Here is a 23,985-nt window from a genome sequence, read left to right as displayed (position 1 = left end):
AAAGAAAGAAAGAAAGAAAGAAAGAAAGAAAGAAAGAAAGAAAGAAAGAAAGAAAGAAAGAAAGAAAGAAAGAAAGGAGAGAGAGAGAAAGGAGAGAGAGAGAAAGAGAGAAAGAAAGTTCTTTCCAGCTCTAACATTCCATGTTTTAAGGTCCCTTCAAGACCTAGTGTTCTATGCTCTAAGATCCTTTTCAACTATATGTTTCTGAAGTTCTTTGTACTGTAACCAGGCTTTGGAACATGCCACATTTACCTAATATGGAGTTTTCTATATCCCTGCCATATGGATTGAGTAGCCTCTTCTGATTGGCTGCATGAGTCTTTAAAAATAATGCAACCGTGTTTTTAGCCACTTTTTCAGCTGTGCTCCTAAGGGTCCCCCCCCAAGGGGACAATATGCTCTCTTCCCTGCTATCCCTCTTTTACCCAAGAAATGGCCAGGGGGTGCTTTTTTCAGCTTTGTGTTATAGTTTCTGGTGCCAGAGGTCTCCTCAAGGGACCAGGTGTTCAAATCATGATACATTGAGGTTATGACTGCAGACAGGGTAGTATGCAGCTACCCAGGCTGGCATGGACATCCTGAAAAACCAGTGCCTGAGAATCAAGTCTGAGGAGGAGTTTGGGACTTAAATCTGAGATTGCATTGTAAGGGAACTGAGCTAAACCATAAATCTAATTCCATTACCCTCCACAAAGACAGGTGAAACACATGGGGAAACAGGAATCGAGCCTCCCACATGTTTGTGGGGAGGGTATTATACTACTCCAACATTCTATGATATTATAGAGGTCTCTTTTGCAAGATCAGACCACCTAACACACTCCTATTTTTGTTCTATTAACATTTTCTTCAGTCTAGACAATCAGCAAAGCCCTGAGTTATTTTGTCCATTTCTTTTTTTTTCTAATTTTAAATTTAATTTTAAAATGTTTTCCAAAATGGTTACATGATTCATGTACCTTCCCTCCTTTTTCCCTTCCCCCTCCCAGAGCTGATAAGCAATTCCTCTGGGTTATACATATATTATCACTCAAACCCTTTTCCATATTATTCATTTTTGTAATAATCTTTTAAAACCAAAACCCCAAATCATATACCCAAATAAACAAGTGATAAGTCACATATTTTCTCCTGAATTTCTACGTCTACAGTTCTTTCTCTAGATGCTAACACACTACTTTTTTACGGTTAATTTATTTTTACTTTTTAAAAAATATTTTTCCATGTTTACATGATGCATTTTCTTTCCCTCCCCTCCTCTCTTCCCCCTCCCAGAGCCAACAAGCAATTCCACTGGCTTATACATGTATTATCACTTGATATCTGTTTTCCATATTATTCATTTTTGCTCTAGAGCGATTTTTTAAAGCCTAAACCCCAAATCACATACCCATATATACAAATGATAAGTAATACACTACTTCCTAAAAAGCCTCTCCCCACAGTCACCTGTTAGCCCTTTGCCAGTTTCTGACAGTCCCTACCCCATTATTTTTACCTACCAAGTCCTTCCCTTTGTAATTCTGGCACAACTAACTTTATTACTGTGTCCCCCAAACCTCTAAACCAGAAATTCTTTGTGGAAAAGAACAAGTGCTCAGCTGAGCTCTAAAGATACACAAGGTGTATCAACCATCCCTTCTTCTCTCCCTATTCTTCAGCCTCTGATCTGAAAAGGGCCTAAGCACATGAACAAGACTCTATTTTCTGAAAGAAAAAGGGTAACATTAGAGAGAAGGGAGATGGTGTCCTATCAGTATTCTGTGTTACAATGCTCTGCAATATCTTTCAATTTCAAATGATAAGGAATAACAGAACACATATAGACAACATTCATGTACCTCTGACTTCTTCTTTTTCTCCCGGCTCTTTGCTCTTGGGCTCTACAGGGCCAGGCGAGTCAACTTCTCGGATGGTTTCTATAGGTGGTTTGGTTTCCCCATCCTTGGGCTCAATCCTAGAGACAAGCCAAAGATAGACCCATCCACTGTGGGAGATCCCAAATATGGAGTAGTGTGACCCCTTACCTCTTAAAAACTGCTCATGTAGGTAACCAGCATTTCAACTGAAAATAGTACACTTGGAAAGACTGAGTTCTGAGTGCTCTTTTAAAAGGTAGGAATTTACAATGAAAATAGTATCCTCATGATCCATAAGACACCATTGGGAGGCACAAAATGTCAGAACTGTAAAGGACTTTACAATATAGAATGTTAGAACACAAGACAGAGTTAGAAAAGACTTTAACACAAAGAATGTTAGACCACAAACATAAAATGTTACACTAGAAGGAAACGTAGAAAACAGAATCTTATAACACTGGATAAAGAGCTGGTAGGGATCTTTGAATATAGACTATTAGAGCACAACAAAAAGAATGCAAAACTGGAAGGATGCTTTTAACACAGAATATTAGAACACAAAATACAAAGATGGATGAAAGCTCAGAATTAACAATGTTAGAACACCAAACATAGAGCTAGAAGGAACGTTGGAGATCATCCAAGCCAACCTCTCATTTTACAGATGAGGAAACAGAGTCTTTTTTTTAAACCCTTATCTTCCGTCTTAGAATCAATACTATGTATCGGTTCCAAGGCAGAAGAGGGGTAAGGCCTGGGCAATTGGGGACTAAGTGACTTGCCCAGGGTCACACAGCTAGGAAGTTTCTGAGGCCAGATTTGAACCCAGGACCTCCCATCTCTAGGCCTGGCTCTCCACCCACTGAGCCACCCAGTTGCCCCCCCAAAACTGAGTCTTAAGAAAATAAGATAAATAGCTACTTCATGACAAAGCAGAGACTAGATAGAACTAGATTAAATTATATTTGCTGTCTCCTGGCATAAGACATACATCGCTTGCCATGATCAGCATGGAAGTACTGTCACATACACTACACAAAAAAAAGCTAATTTTTCTTTTATTTTTCTGTTCCTTTTTTTCCTATTTCATTTTTGCTACATAACTGGAAACTACAAAAACACTATGGAAATGGGTGACTGCTAGGTAGCTTTAGTAAAAGGATACATAACCTTCTAGAAAGAACATTGTTAGGAAATATGCCTTCTTCCTCTCCACCACACCTATATGCAAATATAGACACACACACCAGAAGTAAAGATGGAAGGATGGGAGTGATCACAGCAGTAGACTTACATATAGACAGGTACAGGGTATGTGGGAAAAGGAGTCACCAGGGAACTCTGGGACCAGTTTCACTCAAGGATACCCATGTACTAATGCCATAACATCAGCATTTGGTGGGTTGACCAGTCCATTTCTAAGTCTACTAACCTCCAAGATCCTCATCTCTGCCTTAGGGCCCCATATCCTAGCCAGTTTCCCTTACAATGCTTGATCAATGACAATGACCTAGACCTATGCTTCAAAAGATATTACAAAGTTCTCCAAGAACAATTCCAAAACAAAATTCATTTAAACTCACTTTGATTTTTAAAAGTAAATAAAATTCAATGAAAAGAACTTTGGGAAGGGATCACAGGACCTAGGTTCTGGGCCTAATTCTGTCATTAAACCAATTGTATCCTTGGGCAAGTCTTACCTCCTCTCTAGACTTTTTTTTGTGTCCTCAATAGAATGAAATTGGAGAAGACAATCTCTAAGGTACCCTCCAGTCCTAATACTCTATGATTCTGTTATATGTCCCATAGAGCACTTTTAGAAAGGAGAGTGATTTTCAAAACCCAATTTCAGAGAGTGTTTTAGTCTATAAGTGAGCAAGAACCCTTCTACAATGGACCTGGAAAGAAATCTAGAACATTTACTATGAGGCAGGGGACAACCACTACCTTCCAAAGCAGGCTATCCCACTCTAATGATTAGGACATCTCCCTTGAAATCAAATCTAAATCTACTTCTCTATAACTTCCATCCCTTGGTCCCTGTTCCACTTCCTAGGGTCAAGGAAAACGTATCTCATTCTTCTTCCACAGGACAATCCTTCAAATTTCTGAAGACGAGTGGCATATCCTATCTTCTGCTCTAGAGATAAACATACCCAGTACCTCTAACCTAGCCTCAAATGGCATGATCTGGAGATCCTTTACCATTTTGGTTGCCCTCCTATGAAGAGTCTCAGTTATATATACTAGTATAACTGAGACACACCAAGTTTCTCCAACCTATCCTCTTTACAACATGGTTCTCAGGTTCTTCACCATCTTGGTTACCTTCCTTTAGGGAGTTCTCTAGCTTATCAATGTCCTTCCTTCCTTAAATGATCTGTTGGAGAGTCCTAGGATAGGGTAGAGTGGGACTGTCATCTGGACACAATACCTCTCTTAACCTAAGATAATCATAACCAATACTGACATAGTGTTGGAAGGGTTCGCAAAACATTTTATGTACATTTTCCCCTTTGATCCTCATAACCACTCACACTATCCCTTTTCTCACCCCCTGATTTCTGTAGACCTGCCACAGCCTCCACTTCCTCAGCCAGTACTGAGGTTCAAGTCTCAGCAAAGATCTGAGCTGGACAGGATGGGATTTGGTTATAAGGCTGGGAAGGGAATGATGAGAATGAGTTAGAGCCAAGCAAGTGGAAGTAATCTCCCTGAAATCAAAACAAATGGGTCAGAGAAGGTAAGTGAAGATGTTTCTCTGGGGGAATTAGTAAAGTGTACTCACCTTGGAAAAGCAAATACACTACAAGGTCGCGCTGAAGTGCCCTCTCTGTTAGATATCACTGAGTCTGTTGTCCCAGGCCTCTGTACCATAATGACAGTGAAAGGTTAAAAATGTTCATCTTAGCCGCAGAAAATAAAAACTGGGACACTAAAAAAAATGGACTAATAGAAGTTAGTAGCTATAGGAATTGCAGGATAGATCAAAAGACAGACAAAGGTCCCGGAATCATGGCTAATTTGCCAGATTTTTACAATCTTTTACATTTTTTAAAAAATTTCAGTCTAATCCCCCCACTTCATGGCACCTGTTGAAATACTTGAAGACAGTTATTCCATTGTTCCCTACATCTTCTTTCTTCCAGCTAAACAAACCCAGTTTTTTAACTCATCTTCTTAAGATATGGATTCAGGGCTCCTCACCATTCTGGTTTCCCTTCTTTAGACAATCTCCAGTTTACCAATATAATTCTTGTTTCTTTTTTTCTTAAACCCCTCCTGTCTTAGCGGCAACTTTAAGAAGGGCAAGGTCTAGGCAAATGGAGTTAAGTGACTTCCTCAAGGTCACCCAGCTAGGAAGTTTCTGAGGCCAGATATGAACCTACATCCTCCTGAATATAGGTCTGGCACTCCATCCACTGTGCCACCCATTTGTTGCCCCACCCCAATACACTTCTTAAACTATAGTTTATGAGTTCTGAAGGAAGACTGTCACTTCCCCATTCCTAGAATCTCCATATTAAGCAGCAGCAAGGTCCAGGATTTTATTAGCTTTACAGTACATTTAAAAGCATTTTTCTGAAGAGTCCATTATTCATCAGACTTAACAGCTCAAGGAATCATGACACGCCTGACCTGAAACCCTTCCTCTAACATGTTAAGATTCTTTTGGATTCTGTCTTACAATGTGTTCATTATTCCTTCTAGCTTTGTGTCCTCTCCATATATAAATATGCCCTTTCCCAAGTCATCAATAAAAATATTTTTAAAAATCCAATGTTACATTAATCTTAGTAATAAATGGCAAAGCTAGAAGAGACCTTTTGACACCTTATCATCCATGCCCCAACTTTGTTTGACAAGAAAATCTGACACCTAGAGAGAAATAACTTGCCTAAGGTATTGCACCTTGTTTATGAGAGAACCAGAAATATCAGTTAGGTCTCCTGATCCTTATCTTTGTGATCTTGGTTAAGTTGAAGAACATTTCTGGATCTCAGTTTCCTTACTTGTAAAATAAGGAAACTGGTAATTTTCCATCATTTATGACTTCTCTTCAGGAAGCTCATAGATATGTGAGAGGAAAAAAACACTGAGGTGGGCCATTTGGAAATCTGTGTTTGAATCTTTGTTTAGCCAATTGTTATTTATTTAAGGAGAATGTTCTCCTAACCTCAGTTTCCTCATCTCTAAAACAAAAGGACTAAATCGGTGACACGTCCTGTTCTAAATCCTGTGTTTATAAACAAAGACTATCTAACCCCACAAGTCTCTCTGCTCAGTAATTAATAAATCAAAGACTTGACCAACCTTAAAGAAGATCTTGTTAAAGGAGCTCTTTGTGATAGCAAAGGCAAGAAGTTTTAGAATAAGAGAACTGCATTCAAATCTGTCTTGCCATTTAATGCCACTTTTGTCTAGTCGCTTAAGTTCTTTATTTTTTTCTAACCCTTATTTTCCAGCTTAGAATCAATACTGTGTATTGATTCCAAGGCAAAAGAGTGCTAAGAGCTAGGCAATGGGGGTTAAGTGACTTGTCCAGGATCACAGAGGCAGAAGTGTCTGAGGTCAGATTTGGACTCAGGTTCTCCTGACTCCAAGCCTGGCTCTCTACCCACTATGCCACCTGGCTGCCACAAAGGTCATTTAAGTTCTCAAGTTCTTAAAAGTCTTAAGTTCTAACAGTCTCAATTTCTTCACCTTTAAAATGAAGGAATTAGACTAGAGGATCTCTAAAGTCCCTTCCAGCTCCAAATGTTATAATCCTCTCAACTTGAATTTTTCTTAGAGTTGGGCACACTTTATTAATTCACTGGTACCATTTGAGGGAGCAAGTTAGAAGGAAGAAAGCAATTTACATTTGAAAGAGCTTTAACCAGATTCCCACTTCCATCCATGGCACACAGGAAGTCCTTATAAAACCTCATCTTCACTTTGCTGTCTCTAATCATGAGGACTCCTATTCCTTTGAATGTAAATTCCACATTTTGTTTGATAGAAATTGATCGGGATAAAAAGAGCAATGTTTCCTTCACACATCCTTCCACCACATCCCTGTTAAAAGGTCCCTCCAAGGATATCATGACAAAATTAAGCTGAACGACCGGGATATCACCTAGTAGAGGAAAAAACAAATGGGAGAAAAAATTAGAATATTGATCTTATATATTCATAAACACCTAATCGGAGTGTTTAGTAACTCAAAATATCTTACAAATACTTTGTTTATGGTGTGTTTCCTTAGGATTATACATGCAAAGTTGTCAAATATAATATGTCACTATATCTCTACTAGAGAATATTTCTTTCTGTCTTTGTATCTCAAGCATCTAGCACAGTGGGAAGGAGACAGGGAAAAGAAAGTATTTAAGAAATACTCATGAGGAAGTTCAGGAACCAAATGGGAAATATATAATAGAAAAGATCTGGGTAAAAAAATTAATGGTCAATATAGAAGTGACACAGTATCATTGACATATACAACAACTGACCTGAAAAGAGAAAGTAATGAGATGAATTCAAGAAACAGGTTACAAATCTGGCATGGGGTCACAATATAAACATATACTGGAACTCCCTTAGATAAAAAGCAGGGTAGCTGATAATTTCTTAACTTCCCTTAATAATATTTAAAAGAAATGAGGTGATATCTATTCTGGACCTGACTCTTACCAATGAAGAAGGAATGATTCATGAGATAGAAATGGTGGGAACCTCTTATGGAAGTGACCGCTCCACCTCAGACTTTATGATAGAGAAAGGGGAGAAAGCTGAGGATAATATAAAATGTACCATAGATTTGGGAGGAATCGTTTTCAAAGGATTCAGAGAAAAGATAAACAGAATCCCATAGAATAAAATTATATGAAAGTTAGCTGAGTAAGAATGGGAAGCTCTCAAGGAAGAAATTCTGATTTTTGGTTGAAGCAGGGATTGTGGGGAAAAGAGAAAGAAAATAAAATTTTGTTAATAGGAAAAAATTTGTAATGAAATCCTAGAAATTCAAAAATCAAAACAATTCTGAAGAGGGGTAAAAGAGAGGTAGTCACATAAAGAGAGGGTGAATGCACAGAAAACTCATCAACTAGCAACTTTCTGTCTTTGAATCAATATTATCTATCTATTCCAAAACAAGAGTTGTAAGGGCTAGGCAACTGGGGGGTAAGTGCCTTGCCCAGGGTCACATCACTAGAAAGTATCTGAGATCTGATTTGAACCCAGGACCTCCTGTTTCTAAGCCTGGTGCTCAATTCACTGAGCTACCTTAGCTAATCCAAATAACACAGATATTTTTAAGGGAAATGTACATAAGACAGAAACAGTCTATAATAAAGAATGAATAGAAAGACATAGTACAGATCTGCAATAGTATCCCAAGTGCTAAATCACAGAATAAGCTAATGCCTATGAGGAAAGTTAGACAACAGAAAATTTTATTCATTTAGGTGAAAGAAAGCATAATGCCCAGCGCATAATAAACACTTAATAAATGTTTGTTGACTGACTTGACTTTGGTAAGTAAGGGTGAGGATCACTCTATTCAGGCCGGAAGGAACAATGATAGCCAATGATAGAGAGAAGGCTAAGCCTTTCAAATCTGTCAAAGAGAATAAGCTTCGAACTGGGATGAGCAAAACAGAAATGGTAATAGATACCTAAGACAAACAAGGAGATAGCAAGAGTTACTGATGAGTTCAAATCACTGAGAGTAGTTCAACTTTTTCCTCTGGTATGAAAATGACTGACAGTTATGATGGCTGAGCCATTATCAGCGATTTTTGAAAGCACAAGGAGCATCGAAACATATTGAAGTTTCCTGTGAGGAAACCCTTCCTAACAACTAACATTTTCCAAGAGGAGAATGTGGGCTGCACTGAGTGGTCTTGATTTCCAACTCATTGGAGGCCTTCCAGCAGATGCTGGATTTCCCAGTGGGCATGTAGGTTTTAGAAGGAACACATGTTCAGATATGGGCTGGTCTAGAGTCTCTGTATTCCCTTCCAACTCTGAGCTTGCCTGATGTCATGATACTCAGTGACTTCAGTATGGAGGTGGATCACCAGAGAAGGCAGCAAAATAGATATTGAAAAATATGGTTCAGGACTAATAAATGAAAAGGGCCAATGTTCTATAGATTTCTCAGAGTTTGAGATGCCAATGAGATATTGACTTAGAAAGGTCTAACAAACAGCTAATGATGTGGGACTGAAGCCCAGGGAAGAGAAATGACCTTTCCAAAAGTGCCTAAGTAGGAGAACCAAAAGTCAAACCCTTAATCTCTGATTCTTTTTATATATACTTTCAATCACCATGAAGAATGTTACTTTGGAAAGGATGACGAGAAAGCTTAGAACAGAGGCAAGTTTTGCTGGTCACCATAAAAAGAAATTCCGAATGACTAAAGGACTAAGCACATTCTACTCTTTAGGAAACCAGGGACTCCCAATACATTAACTCTACTGAGGAATTCTTACAGGGGAAGATAACTGCTATTGGCCATTTTCCAACTGAAAGAGCTTAGTACAGAAGGAACCATGTACCCAAGCATTGGAGAAAGGGGAAGGGGTAACTGCTATCGCTTCCTTGAGGGCTAAACCCTATGCGAATGGCATGCCTGGTAGAAGAGATAATTCCCTCCAAGAAATTTCTGTACCACCTATTCCTAAGAGGAGAGGTTGCTGGGGACTCTCATCAGTTCCTACTCCCTCATTATTCACAATCTCCAATATTAATAGGTTTGTACTAGTTAAATTAGATTCAATATTAATAGGTGATACCTACAATCTTCAACATTAATAAGTGTGTATTAGTTATATTGGGTTCAATATTAATAGTGATATTGAGAATCTTGTTATTAATCATAATTTTAAAAATATTAATATTTAAATGTGTGGATAGATTAATGAATATCATTAATTTCCCAAAGGAACCTGATTTCTAGCATATTTGACCCTATTTATGGCACTTGGCACTCTAATTCTCTAATACACTTATTCTCTAATGTTGTATTGTTACAGTTAACTATGGTTATCTTATCATTTAATGGGCTACGTATCAACTATAATTGTCTTGCCTAAAATTTGTATCTCCCCTGATATCTAACACATTGTTCTCTATACCCAGTAAGAGCTTACTAAATGTTTGCAGATTAAATGAATAAATGATGTGACAAACAGTAAGTTGGAGGAGACAGGTAAAGCTACTCTTGACCACGTTTGCCCCTTCACATTTTAACCTGTGTCTGTACCCACTAAGGAAGTTGGCTCAATTAAATCTTAAGAAACATTTACCAGGAGTAAATACTTTGTTTTGCCTGAGCCCATGCATTTGGGCAAACTTCTCAGCCATCACAAACACGGGTCTCTGAAGTAGAATAAACTTATTGTTTCCCACATCTAGCCTTTGCCTTATGAAGGTGAAGGTTCCAAATCCTGGAATCTGGACCCCCTGTAACAAAAGAAAATGAGATGAGTTGAAAGGGTGGGTTTGAGAAGAAAAAAAAAAACATTGTATCCCGCTACTAAGATTAAAATAAACCAATGGACCTAAATGAAGTCAGTCTGGGCCATAAAGAAATCAGACTATATAAAACAAGACTTACACAATTACAGAATTTCAGAGCCAGAAGAAACCTTAGACACTATCTTATCCAACCTCCTTATTTTCTAAAGAAGTAGAGCGTGAAGTGAATGCCTATCATGTAGCAAGGTAAGTTAGATTGGATGATTTCTAACATAACCTCCAGCTTTAATAATTTATTCTTATATGAAGGAATTTTAATATGCCTTAAGATTCATAGAACATTTATATGATATTTCTATCCACTGGTATTCATGACTGTTAAATACATTATTGCTATGACATCACAAGAACAATAGAAAGAAGTGAGAAAGCATGTTAGTTTCTACTTTTTTCCGATCTGTGTGTAGGGTCATCATAGTCCTGGAGAAAAATGGTTATTTGTTATTCCAATCATTCACTAGCTGAAGAGAAGGGGTCAACATACTCCGTGTTTCTTGCTACCATTTCCAGACTCCATCTGCCACCATTGTTAACAGCTACTCTACCTATTAGACCTCTTCGTCATACATTCTTTCTGCCTTCTTACATTCATGAAAACAGCTTCTCCCAGAATACTCTGCGTCCCTGGCCACTCTCTCTACTATTGTATTTATCTTCTCATCTTCTCTCCTGACCTGCCTCTACTCTGGGTCAAGAGGAGTCAAGACTACTTCTTGATCCTCATTGCTACTTCCAGACCCTCTCTCTGCCACAATCACCCAGCAACTTCTCCTTTGAGGTTTCTTACTTCTAGTTTTATCATATGTCCAAATCCTCACTGTTATCACATTCAGCAGCCTCCACCTAAGAGCACAGTCTCCTAAAAAGGAGTCTACTAGATTCTTGGAAAGAATCCTCCCCTTCTTCCCCTATAGAGAGCCTTTTGTCTTTTGACTCTAACTCTATTGAAACTTCTCTCTCAAAGTTTACTAATGAGGCACATAATGTTATGGTATAAACTCCCAGTACAAAATCAAGGACCTCAGTTTGAACCCTAGAAAACCTCTGAATTATAAAACATATTAGCCTTCTCACAGCCCCCCTATTTCTTCCCCACCTCAAACATTTTTGATATGATCTTTTTTTAAATAAAGACATGTTATTTTTATCAACTACATGTAATAACAAATTTCTGCCTATTTCCCTCTGCATAAGTTCATGTAGGTCTTTCCAGCTCTTTCCGAAATCATCTCTGTTCATCATTTTTACAGCACAATGGTATTGCACCACCCTCATATATCACAATTTATTCAGTTGTTCCCCAATTGATGGACAGCCTTCAATTTCCAATTCTTTGCCACCATAAAAAAAAAAAAAGCTATACTCAGTCCACTGTGCCATTTAGCTGCCTCTTACTATTGGAGCATAAATTATCATGTCTTACCTAATCTCAAAACCATTCCCCACCCCAGCTACTAGCACAGGACTCTATACACATTAGCAGCATCAAATTATCAAAGGTCTACTCCATGCCAGGCACTGTGCTAAAGGCTTTACAAATTTTATCTCATTTGATCCTCACAACAACCATATATGTGAGATTCCTTTTACAGCTAGAAAAACTGAGGCAGATGTAGGTTAAATGACTTAACCAGACTCATACAGAGAAATGTTTAAGGCCAATTTGAAGTCAGGTATTTCTGACCCAAATGCAGCACTCTATAACTGCATCATCTAGCCACCATTTAGGGCAATGGTTCCCAAACTTTTTTGGCCTACCGCTCCCTTTCCAGAAAAAATATTACTTAACACCCCCTGGAAATTATGAAACTATTTATTGAACTCAGAATAGAATGTAATACAAAAAAAGTTTGGCCATCACAGCTTCCCTGGATCGCTGCAGCACCCACCAGGGGGCGGTAGCACCCACTTTGGGAATCACTGATTTAGGGTATTGCATTGCTAGGAACAGTAATTTTCCTCCCTTGGGATAATCCAAATACATACATATATACTTGTATTTTTGTAAATATTTGCCCATTTCACCTAGATTGTCATATTTATTGCCATAGAATTTGGCAAATTAGCTCTTAATAATTGTCTTAATTTCCTCTTCAGTGGAGGTAAGATCATGCTTTTCATTTTTGATACTGTTCATTTGATTCTCTTTCTTTTTTTGTTAGATTAACCAGTACTTTATTTATTTGTTTTTTTTCAAAGTTTCAGCTCCTAATATTATTCATTAGTTCAATAGTTCTTTTACTTTCGATTTTATTCATTTCTCCTTTAATTTTTAGGATTTCCAGTTTAGTTTTTATCTGGGGATTTTTCATTTGTTCCCTTTCTAATTTTTTAAATTGCATGACCAATTCATTGATCTCCTCCCTCTCTATTTTGTTGATATAGACACTCAGGGATATAAACATATACTTGTAAGAATGGCCAAACTCATAGCCCATAATAGACAGGGAACCAAAAAGAAATTAACCATCGAAAAGTACTATTTGAATTTTAAAGTCAGGAGACTTGAAATGATACTCTTCTTGGAGTCCGTTGACCCTACCATAATTAGGTACCCATCCATAGGGACCCACTCCATCCACAGTTTATGAATGATTTTTCTTCTTTGATAATCAACTTGTTATCTATGTCTAAGAGGAAGATGGTGATGAAGTTTAGCCTACCTTGCGCAAAGATAACTGCCGTTCCACAAATTCAGATACATTTGCCCAGATATTAGACACTTCTGAAATGTGAGGAAAAATATAAAATATCATGTTAGTATCTTAAATGCCCTCATGGACTGAAATACAGAATCAAATTAAAAATAAGAAAACTTCCCTATTTGTGGGAAGTAGTAAAGTGGTTTAGTAGAAAGACATGATTCTTTGGAAGTTGGAGAACCCTAATTTGTAGCCCCATCTGATGCCTGTCCCTAGTGTGATTCTAAACAAATTCACTTAGCTTCCCTGATTTTCCATCTCCAATCTAGAAAATGAGGGTGTTGGGGTGCCTCTGACTCCTTCCAAATCTAGGATCCTTAAAACACTCTCTATAAGCATGAGCTATGGGGCAAAATCCTCAGGAAATGAGGAGTTCTATACATGGCAATTGTCAAAAAGGGATTGAATCTCAGTTCTGATACAAGGCATGTGATCACAGACCAGTCATTTAACTTTGCTGACCTCAATTTCCTCATCTATATAATGGCTATTATCATTTTTTCACTCTTACTTCAAAGTAAAAAAAACAAAAAACTTTCTTTACAACCCTTATGACACTATGTTATTATTCTTTAAGTGCCACAAGCCTTTTTCATCTTAACCATTTTAAATTAAAATTTTTCTGAATTATATTGCTGATAACTTCTGTGGACTGAAAAGCCAAGTAACTAAATTTGTTAATATTGTGTCTATATTAATAGTTTATAGGCTGGTAAGTAAAAACCTAAGGGAGCCCTAGAGACGGGAGGTCCTAGGTTCAAATCTGGCCTCAGACACTTCTTAGCTGTGTGACCCTGGGCAAGTCACTTGACCCCCCCCCCCATTGCCTACCCTTACCACTCTTCTGCCTTGGAGCCAATACACAGTACTGACTCCAAGACGGAAGGTAAGGATTTATTTAAAAAAAAAAAAACCTAAGGGGGAACTCCAGTATATAAAATGAACAAACTTTAATATATAGATGTTTTGCAATCTATTTTGGCTACTTTGGGGCCATATTTTACTTTTAGGTTTCTAGTTTTGTTTTATTTTCCAAAGAGCTGAGGCTGTTGAATAAATTTACCTTCCAGATAAATGGGGTACTTAAATTTTGTATGAATCCAATAGTGCTATGTTGGTGAACCTGTGGCACACATACCAGAGGAGGCTGCCCTTCCCCTTTACACCATGCCTGAGGACATTTCTCACATGGACCACCCCTCTGCCCAGCAAGTAGCCACTGGGAACACTTCCTCCCTCTCCTATCTAGGGTAAAAAGGGACAGCTCACAGGCAGCATGAGGGTGTAGTTTGTGCACTCGGTCTCTAAAAGGTTCACCATCACTACGTAGTATATAAGCCTTATTTATAAAATACTAACATACATCAGCAAAAGGATCTCTGTTCTTAGTTTATTAAAACTCCTATTCTCATTAAGAACTATTAACATATCAAAAGAATGTTTTTGAAAATTGATCATCAAAGACTTTTATGACTAGAAAAGTAATTGTCATTCAGTTTAATTCAATTTAATTAATTTTAAAAGCATTAATAAGCACCTACACAGGCCTCCTAATAGAACACTGCACAGAAACCTCATTGACTTGTTTACAAAATACTGGGGAGAGAGTACAGCTAGGGGGAACTGTGGATTGAAAGCCAGACCTGGAGATAAGAGGTCTTGGGTTCAAATGTGATCTCAAATACATCCAGGCTATGTGACTCTGGGCAAGTCATTTAATTCTTATTGCCTAGCCCTTAGTACTCTTCTGCCTTGGAAACAATACACAGTACTCATTCTAAGACAGGAGGTAAGAGCTTAAAAATAATAATAATAATATTGGGTAGGAGGGAGATAAAAGAAAGGGGAAAAAAGAAGAGATTTTTTAACATAGCTAATGTGAAAATGTGTTTCTCTTGGATAAGAATATTTATTATAATTTATTATATAATTATAGCAAATCATGTATATTATATTATTGTTATGTTAGATATTAAGTTAGGTAATATAAAAAATGAAAATGAACATCTAAGGTTAAAAAAAAGATATGTAAGAAAACTACATAGAAGATGCAGTGGGATATGCATAAACATTTTGTAACTGGTTCCAGCTGGCAGTCACATAGTGAACCTCCTGTAAGCTTTTTGTAGGTTGGAATGTTCCCAAGGCCCAGCCTGTTTCTATTCTCTTGCTCTTGCCTCAGTCTTTTGGGGTATTGTTGCTGGTGGTATGACTTTCATCCATGGCATCAGATGAAACACTGTGTGATAAAAGGAGAAGTCATATGGCCTTATGAAAGGGCCCCAGTGCAATGTCCCTGCATTTGTTCTTTTAGGTGAAGGACAATGGCGTCTCCAACTTTGTGAGCTTCAAAAGGTACAGAGGGTGACCCAGCATCCCATCATTTAGGAGCATGGACTCCAGAGTCTAGGTAGCATCAATGCCTAAGGAATGAGGAGTTACATTTGGTAGTGTCCTTTGTGATCTCTGTCTAGTGGTAGCTAAGACAAGGGCTAATCCATCTCTGGGCCTGAAGTTGGTGTAGCCAATGTTATGTAGAAACTGAAGCACTAAATTAAGTGATGACCAAAAAACATCTTAAAAGAAATTTCAGTACATCCCTTTTTCCAAACCCAACAACTATACAAAAAGATAGTCAGAAGATACTGATCCCTCATTGAGGAATCTTGCCAGAGAAGCAAGTACAGGCACAAATAAGAACAGAAGAGCATCCACAACTATGCTGGGGAAAACTCCAAAAGTAATAGAGAAAACTCTAGTGAGTGCAATAATCACATAGTGGCCAAGGAAATCTCAAAGTGGGCAAAGACAGCACAGGATCCCTAATCAGTGGAATGCTGAAGAAGACAGAAACCAGTTAGCTTTCTAGGACTTAAAAGCACCTGATCAAGGAAGCTCCAACAAGAATGGAAGATTTCCTAGATCCGTGAACCAGGAAACTCCACTATAGAAGAAGTTTATCCTGAATAAGAAAGCATGCAAAGGGGTAGAAAACAGAAGCCCACCCAGCATTCTGAACAAGGAAGTTCCAATGGGGCACAACACAATTCATCACTCTGCACAATGGAACTCAAGAGAGGGAGGAAGTCAGACCACCTAGCACCTTGGACAGGAAAGCCTTGGGGAGAATTGAAGACCCATCCAGTGTTATTATGATCAAGGAAACTAGAAAGGGGACAAACAACTACCTAGCAACTGGTCAAGGAAGATTCATGGGGTTAGAAAACCCTAACCAGGGTCAATTACCTAAAGAGCTCTGACCAAGGATATAGAAGGAACCTGGAAAAGTGAAGTTTGTACCAAAAAGAACCTAACTACTCCATCTAAGAACCTGGGCCTGGAACTAAGTACCAATTCCATAAATGAGGCAGGAAAAATGAATAAACTCAATAAAACACAGACAATAAAGAAATGAGGGTCCGTGGGCATTTAATACATAAAGAAGAAAATAATAACTGTATAATATCTATAAGTAAAGCCTCAAAAAATTCATAGATTTGTGGGATAGAATTTTGGCATTTAACTCCCCCGAGGTTACTAAATGCGTTTGCTGGAATTCCTGGAAGAAATGAAGCAAGAGTTTTAAATGATCATATTCTCATTATTAGTTTATGAAGATAATAATAGTAATAGCATTTTAAAAGATTTGCAAAGCACTTAACAAATATATGAAATCAGAGTTCTAGAGGAAAGAACTGGAAGAATAAACATCCTAGTATACAAGAGGTGCAAAATGTTGTTATTGTCATTCAGTCATTTTAGTCACATTTGACTCTTTGTGATTCCATTTGGGGTTTTCTTGGCAAAGATATTGGAGTGGTTTGCCATTTCTATCTCTACCTCGTTTTACAGATGAAGTGACACAAGCTAGTCATACAACTAGTAGGTGTCTAAGGCCAAGTGATTTGAACTCAAATCTTCCTGGAAAAAAAGTGATAAATTCCTTTAAAATTAGATTGGACCAAATAGAAATAAATGACTCCATAAGACACTAAGAGATATTAAAATAAAATCCAAAGACTGAGAAAAAAAGTTCCTAAAAATATCAGGTATCTCTTATCAAAAGTCACTAGTGTAGAAAATAGGTCAAGGACAAAAAAAAATCCAGTAAAATAGGCGATTCCAATGATCTTTTAAGAGAAGAAGGGACTAGGAGAGGAAAAAGTGACAGGAGACCCTAAAATGCAGTTTTAATGACCAGTGTCATCAATGTCTGTGATAATGACTTCAAAATCAAGCAACTACAGGCCAATTAATGAAAGGTAACTTCTGGAAAAGGTGACAGAGACCCCCAAAACCTGAGGCAAAAATGTAGCTATGGTGACCAGTGTCACCAATATCTGTGAAGTCTTCAAAGACAAGCAACCACAAGCCATATCATGAAAGATAACCTCTAAACAGATAAGTGGAGAGGCACAAAAGTATATTTTTATATTTGGCACTTGTCTACATGTCCTGGTAGCCAGAGAATCAAGAGGAAAAAAAAGACAAAAGGGAGTAGTAGTTCACCTCCCTCCCTTTGGTCATACTTCAGTTATATGGGACTTTCACCCATTCCCAATTGTGTCTTTTAAAAATTTCTATTAAAGATTGTTTTCTTTTGGTAGACAATCATATTTCTCATAAACACCTGGAGTTGCCTGACCTTGCTCTTATATTTCCTAGTATCCTGCTGTTCAAGGCACAAGGGCATGGGACAGTTCCAGGGACTACATAGTTGGTCAGCAAATAGACAATATTTCTTAAGCACCTACTATGGGCCAGGCACTTACTTTTCCTAGCTTAGACTTAGGATCACCACATTTCCCCTAAACCCCTCATTCCCCAGCCAGTCAATTCAATTCAAGAGATTTTGCTCTTTTTAATAACCTTAACTTTCTGTCTTCAAATTGATACTAAGTATTGGTTCCAAGGCAGAAGAGAGGTAAGGGCTAGGCAATTGGGTAAGTGACTTACCAAGGTCACAGAGCTAGGAAATATGAGACCAGATTTGAACTGGTATCTTCTTGAGTCCAGACCTGTTCTCTATTCACTGAGCCACTTAGCTGCCCTTCAGGCTTGTTCTTTAATATTATTTCCACTGATAAAAACCTATTAATTTCTGATACTTAACTATTTGACAGTGCCAAGTACTTAGGTGTCAAGAACTGCCCTTTCTGGAAATGAAATGTAGAAAACTTTCAGGTATTCCCAAAGAAAGGCAAAATCCAGTCCCTTCTCTCAAAAAACTCACACTGTAATGGAAGAGACAATATACAAATAACTATATACATACAAGAGATACGCCGTGCACATAGAAGGCAATCTTAGAGTGAAGGCATTAGCAGTAATGGAGAAAGTAAAGGGAAAAGGTCTTCTATAGAAGGTAAGATCTTTTAAACCTTCATCTTCCATTTTAGAATTAATGTTCTATATTGGTTCCAAGGCAGAAGAGCTAGGCAATGGGGTTAAGTGTCTTATAGGATCACACAGCAAGTAAGTATCAGAGGCCAGATTTGAACCCAGGATTGAGTCCCATCTCTGGGTCTGGTTCTCTGTCCAAGTAGCCACCTAGTTGTCCCACTTAGCTGAATCTTAAAGGAAACCAGGGAACATTCCAGGCTGGGGGGGCAGCCAGTGCAAGGTCAAGGAGCCAAGTGGAATAACATTTGTGAGGAATAGCAAATAAGTCAGAGTAGCTGGATAATGGAATTTATAGAAGTAAGAAGGGAACAATTGTTAAGTATTCTAAATGCCAAACAATTATATTTGACCCTAAAGGTAATAAGGAAGCATAGGAGTTTATTGAGAAGCAAAGTGATCTGATAAGACCTGCACTTTAGAGAAATCACTTTGGTAGGTGAGTAGAGAATTGACTGGAGAAAGGAGAGACTTGAGCACAACTAGATGGCAGGGTGGATAGAATATTAGACTTGGAATCAGGAAGATGTCTTTCTGCATTCAAATCTGACTATGTGATCCTGGACAAGTCACTTAACTTTCTTTGCCTCAGTTTCCTCATCTGTAAAATGAGCTGAAGAAAAAAATGGCCAACCCACTTCAATATCTCTGCCAAGGAAACCCCAAATGGAGTCACAAAGAGTAGGTCATGATTGAAACAAGTCAACAACAAAAGAGAGATTTGAGGCAGAGAGATCAACCAGAGGACTAGTGCAATAGTCCAGGCATGAGGTGATGAGAACCTATACCAGGTTTGTGGCTATGTGAGTGGAGAGAAGAGGATGTAGCTGAGAGATGTTGTGAAGGTAGAAACAATGACTTTACAACAGATTTGATATGAAAGGTGAGAATAAGGAATTCAAGATGGTGCTGAAGTTGTGAGCCTGGGTAAACTAGGATGATGGTGATGCCTTCAATGGCAATAGGAAAATGGGGAATAGGGGGTCAGTTTGGTGGGGGTGGGGTGAAATTATGAGTTTTCTTTTGGATAGAGTACCAACTCTGAAGTCATTTAGCCCTTCTCTCTAGGTTCAAATCTGACCTCAGACGGTAGCTATGTGATGTTGGACAAGCCATTTAACCTTGGGTTCCCTCAGTTTCCCCATCTGTAAAGTAAACTAGAGAAAGAAAAGGAAATCACTCCAATATCTTTTCCAAGAAAAACCCAAATGGGGTCACAAAGAGTCAGACAACACTGAAAAACAATTGAACAACAATTTTGAGGTACCTATAGGACATCCAATTCAAAATATCCAAAAGGCAATTGGTGATGGTTAAGTCTAGAGCTCAGGAGAGATACAAGGGCTATATATAGAAATCTGGTGTTTATCAGCATAAATATAAGAACTGGAAAAAAGGAAAAATCATAACAGGGAAGAACTAAAGGAATTATAAGCTCTTTTGCCTAGTGACATGCCCCCCATAAATTCTCAATTTAAATGTCATTAATAAATAGCTACAAAATTTTAAAATATTCAGATTAACAGAAAAGAATATTTTAAAGACTCAGTATGAGAGAGGGGTGAATGACTGCGTATTAAATCAATATCCAAAGACAGAAAACATCAATTCCAGATTGATTCACAAGTAAATTCTATTAAACCTTCAAAGATTAATTCCAATATTATGAAAACTTCATAAAAATAGAAAAAGATGACTTTTATGATAACGGATATTTATCTTGATAGTTAAACCAGAGGACAACAAATTAGGAAGAAAGTAGTTCACAAATATCCCTAAAGAATATGTATGCAAATATTTAAAATAAAATATTGGCAAGTAAGTTCTGGCAAACCATGAAAGAGACTATATACATCATGGCCAGTTAGGATTTATACAAATAATACAAACTTGGTTCTCTATTAAGAAGGCTACATATATAACAGACCATAATAAAAATATTATCACATGATTATAGTAATACAATAAGAAAATGCTTTGGAAAAAATATAATATCCCTTTCTGCTAAGAAGACTAAAAAGCAGGGAAATAAATGCATTTCTCCCTTAATATCATAAATAGCATCTATCTGAAATCGAGAACCAGTAGGATATATAATAGAGATAAAATAGAGGTACTTTGTACCAAGATCGGGGAAACCAAGGATATGATTTAACATAGCACTAGAAATGTTAACTCTAGCAAAAAGATATGAAAAAGAAATCGAGGGCATAAGCATAGATAAAAGATAAAGGAAACAAAATTATTACTTTTCATAAATGATATAAATGATCTACACAAAGAGTCCAGGCAAGTAAGCTAAGAAAAAAATTAAAACAATAATTAAATCAAAGTAGCAAGATATTAAATAGAACTTCACAAATCATCAACCTTTGTGTATGTTACCTAAAAAAATGTAACAGGAAGATATTAGATAAATCCTATTCAAAATAACTACAGAATATATAAAGCATTTAGGAATTCATCTACCAAAATTCACAAAAAGGAAAGAAACATCTCTGATGGGAGACTGGGCCTCAATTTCAGACAACCTAAGTTTCAAATCCAGCCTCAGATGTTTCTATCTACATGACTCTTACAGTAAATCACTTAACCTCCTTTTTTCCCCTTTTTAAATATATTTTAACTTATTTTAAAAATATTTTTCCATGATTGAATGATTTATATTCTCTCTCCCCCTCTCTCTTCCCCCTTCCTGGAGCTGACAAGCAATTCCACTGTTAACTCTATTTTGCTTCACTTTCCTCAAGTATAAAAATATGAATAATAATAGCAACTATCTTCCGTGGGTTGTTGTAAGGCACAAACAAGATATTTGTAAAACACTCAGCACAGAGCGTGGCACATGTAGGCACTGTATAAATGTTTATTCCCTTCCCTTTCCGCTACATGAATTCCACTTCAAGACACTTTTTAAATAAATTTAAAGCAAGAACTCATTATTTGGAAAAAACTATTGGGAAAATTGGAAAACAATGTGGCAGAAACTCAGTATAGGCTTGCATCTCACACCATATACCAAGATAAGGTCAAAATGGGTACATGATTTAGACATAAAAGATGACACCATAAGCAAGTTAGGGGAGCATGGAATAATTTACTTGTCAGATCTACAAATAAGGAAAGAACATGAAAGAAAGAGGAATATAAGAGGTAAAATAGATAATTTTAAATTTAAAAGTTTTACACTAGCAAAACCAATTTATCCAAGATTAGAAGGAAAGCAGAAGGGGGGGGCGATTTAAAGCAAGTGTCTCTTGATAAAAACCTCAATTCTCAAATACATAGAGAACTGAGTCAAATATATAAGAACACAAGTCATTCCTCACTTGATAAATGGTCAAAGGATATGAACAGGCAGTTTTTGAACAAAGAAATCAAAGTTATGTACAATCATATAAAAATGGTCTGAATCGGGGGCAGCTGGGTAGCTCAGTGGAGTGAGAGTCAGGCCTAGAGACAGGAGGTCGTCCTAGGTTCAAACCTGGCCTCAGCCACTTCCCAGCTGTGTGACCCTGGGCAAGTCACTTGACCCCTATTGCCCACCCTTACCAATCTTCCACCTATAAGACGATACACTGAAGTACAAGGGTTTATAAAAAAAAATGGTCTGAATCACTATTGATTAGAGAAATGAAAGTTAAAACAACTCTGTGATATCACCTCACCCCTGTCAGATTTGCTAATATTTCCAAAAAAATTATAAATGTTGGAGGAAACAGGTAGCTCACTGGATAGAGAGCCAGGCTTAGAGATGAGAGGTCCTGGGTTCAAATCTTAGCTGTGTGATCCTGGGCAAGCCACTGAAAAACCCCATTGCCTGCCCTTTATCACTCTTCTGCCTTGGAACCATACACAGTATTGATTCTAAGACAGAGAAGGTATGGATTTTTTAAAAAATTTTGAGAAGTGTGGGAAAATTAGGAAACTAAGGCACTATTGAAATATTTATGAAGTGATTTGACTGTTTGGGAGACTATTTGGAATGGAACCCCAAAGGGCTATAAAATTTTGCATACCCAATGACCCAGGAAATGCTACTACCAGATTTGTATCCCCAAAGAACTCTTCTTTAAAAGGGAAAAGGACCTCTTTGTACAAAAATGTTTTGGGCATCTCTTTTTGTGGTGGCAAAGAAATGGAAACTAAAAGGATGGCCACCAAATGGGAAAATGGTGGAACAAGTTGTGTTATATGACTGTAAGAAATGATGAGAGCAAAATTATTTCAGAAAAACTTGCAAAGACATGAACTCTGATACAAAGTGAACTCTGTACACAGCAACAGTAATATTGTATGATGATCAACTGTGAATGGCTTAGCTATTCTCAGTAATACAGTGTCCCCAGATAATTCCAAAGGACTCATGATGAAAAATGGTATCCACTTCTAGAGGAAGAACCGATGGCATCTAAATGTAGATTGAAGCATATTATTTTTTACTTTCTTTTCTTCCTTTTTTAATATGGGTCTTCTTACACATGTACATATATACAATATGTGTATATGCACTATTAGAGAAGGAAATGGCAAACCACTCCACTATCTTTGTCAATAAAATGGCAGCTGGACACAACTGAAATAGATGAACAACAACAATACATGCATTAAATATTTATATATTGCATATATACACATATATACATATAGCAGCTCTTTCTGTTGCAGCAAATTGAAATCAAAGAGGATGCCCATCAGTTGGAGAAAAGATCCTATGAATTGATGCAGAGTGAAGAAGAAGAATAGTTAATATTTATATAATGCTTACTATGTGCCAGGCACTGTACTAAATAGCTTTATAATTATGAACTCATTTATTTGATTCTCCCTAAAACTCTGAGAGGAAAGTATTATTACTTTATCCCCATTTTACAGCTGAGGAAACTGAGACAAACAGAGGTTAAATAACTTGTCCAAGGTCACTTGACTAGTAAGTGTCTGAGGCTGAATTTAAACTCTGACCTCCTGAGCCTCTTGTTCTAACTTCTGCACTACCTAGCCACTCCTAGAAACAGAACCAAGAGAACAATTTATGCAGAAGCGACAATATTGTACAAATAGGTTATAGAGACTTAAGAACACCAATCATTGCAGCAACCAGTATTCCAGAAAATCGAGGGAGCATTCTACCCACCTCTTATTAGAGAAGGGATGAGCTTAAGGTGAACAATGACACATTTTTGGATGTGGAAAACATGAATTTGCTTTGCAGGACTATAATTATTTGTTACAAGTTCTGTGGCAAATATTACACATGGTCTATGGTATGTATAGCATATAGGATATAAAATGACTAGGTTTTTTTTTTATTTGGGGAAAACTAAAGGGAAAGGATCTAAAATAGTTTTTCCTTTGCATATTTGATTGCTATGGCACTGAGTAATTTGCCTAGTGTTATCATTTTTATTATACTGAATGGCCTCATTCTTGAGCAATTACATATATCGCTACTTATTTGTCATTTTTATAGAGTGCTTTGTAATTGTATTTATTTA

The 23,985-nt window shown here is 37.3% G+C and overlaps 1 protein-coding gene across 1 annotated transcript in view; it reads right to left on the bottom strand.

Annotated features, from left to right (window-relative positions):
* The window catches only part of CCDC81 (coiled-coil domain containing 81), a 67,121-nt gene that overhangs the window by 37,819 nt on the left and 5,317 nt on the right, over window positions 1–23,985 (bottom strand). Inside the window, exons 2-6 of the mRNA XM_044666021.1 lie at window positions 13,052–13,113; window positions 10,157–10,313; window positions 6,725–6,981; window positions 4,651–4,730; window positions 1,842–1,957 (exon numbers count right to left, since the gene is read on the bottom strand). Of these exons, the coding sequence (XP_044521956.1) occupies window positions 1,842–1,957; window positions 4,651–4,730; window positions 6,725–6,981; window positions 10,157–10,313; window positions 13,052–13,113 (672 nt within the window). The remainder of the gene's footprint in view (window positions 1–1,841; window positions 1,958–4,650; window positions 4,731–6,724; window positions 6,982–10,156; window positions 10,314–13,051; window positions 13,114–23,985) is intronic.

The sequence above is a fragment of the Gracilinanus agilis genome, chromosome 3 (assembly GCF_016433145.1).
Source record: "Gracilinanus agilis isolate LMUSP501 chromosome 3, AgileGrace, whole genome shotgun sequence".
In the NCBI taxonomy this organism is placed as follows: domain Eukaryota; kingdom Metazoa; phylum Chordata; class Mammalia; order Didelphimorphia; family Didelphidae; genus Gracilinanus; species Gracilinanus agilis.
Note: the sequence above shows the minus strand (reverse complement) of the source record. Positions and strands in the feature narration are given on the sequence as shown.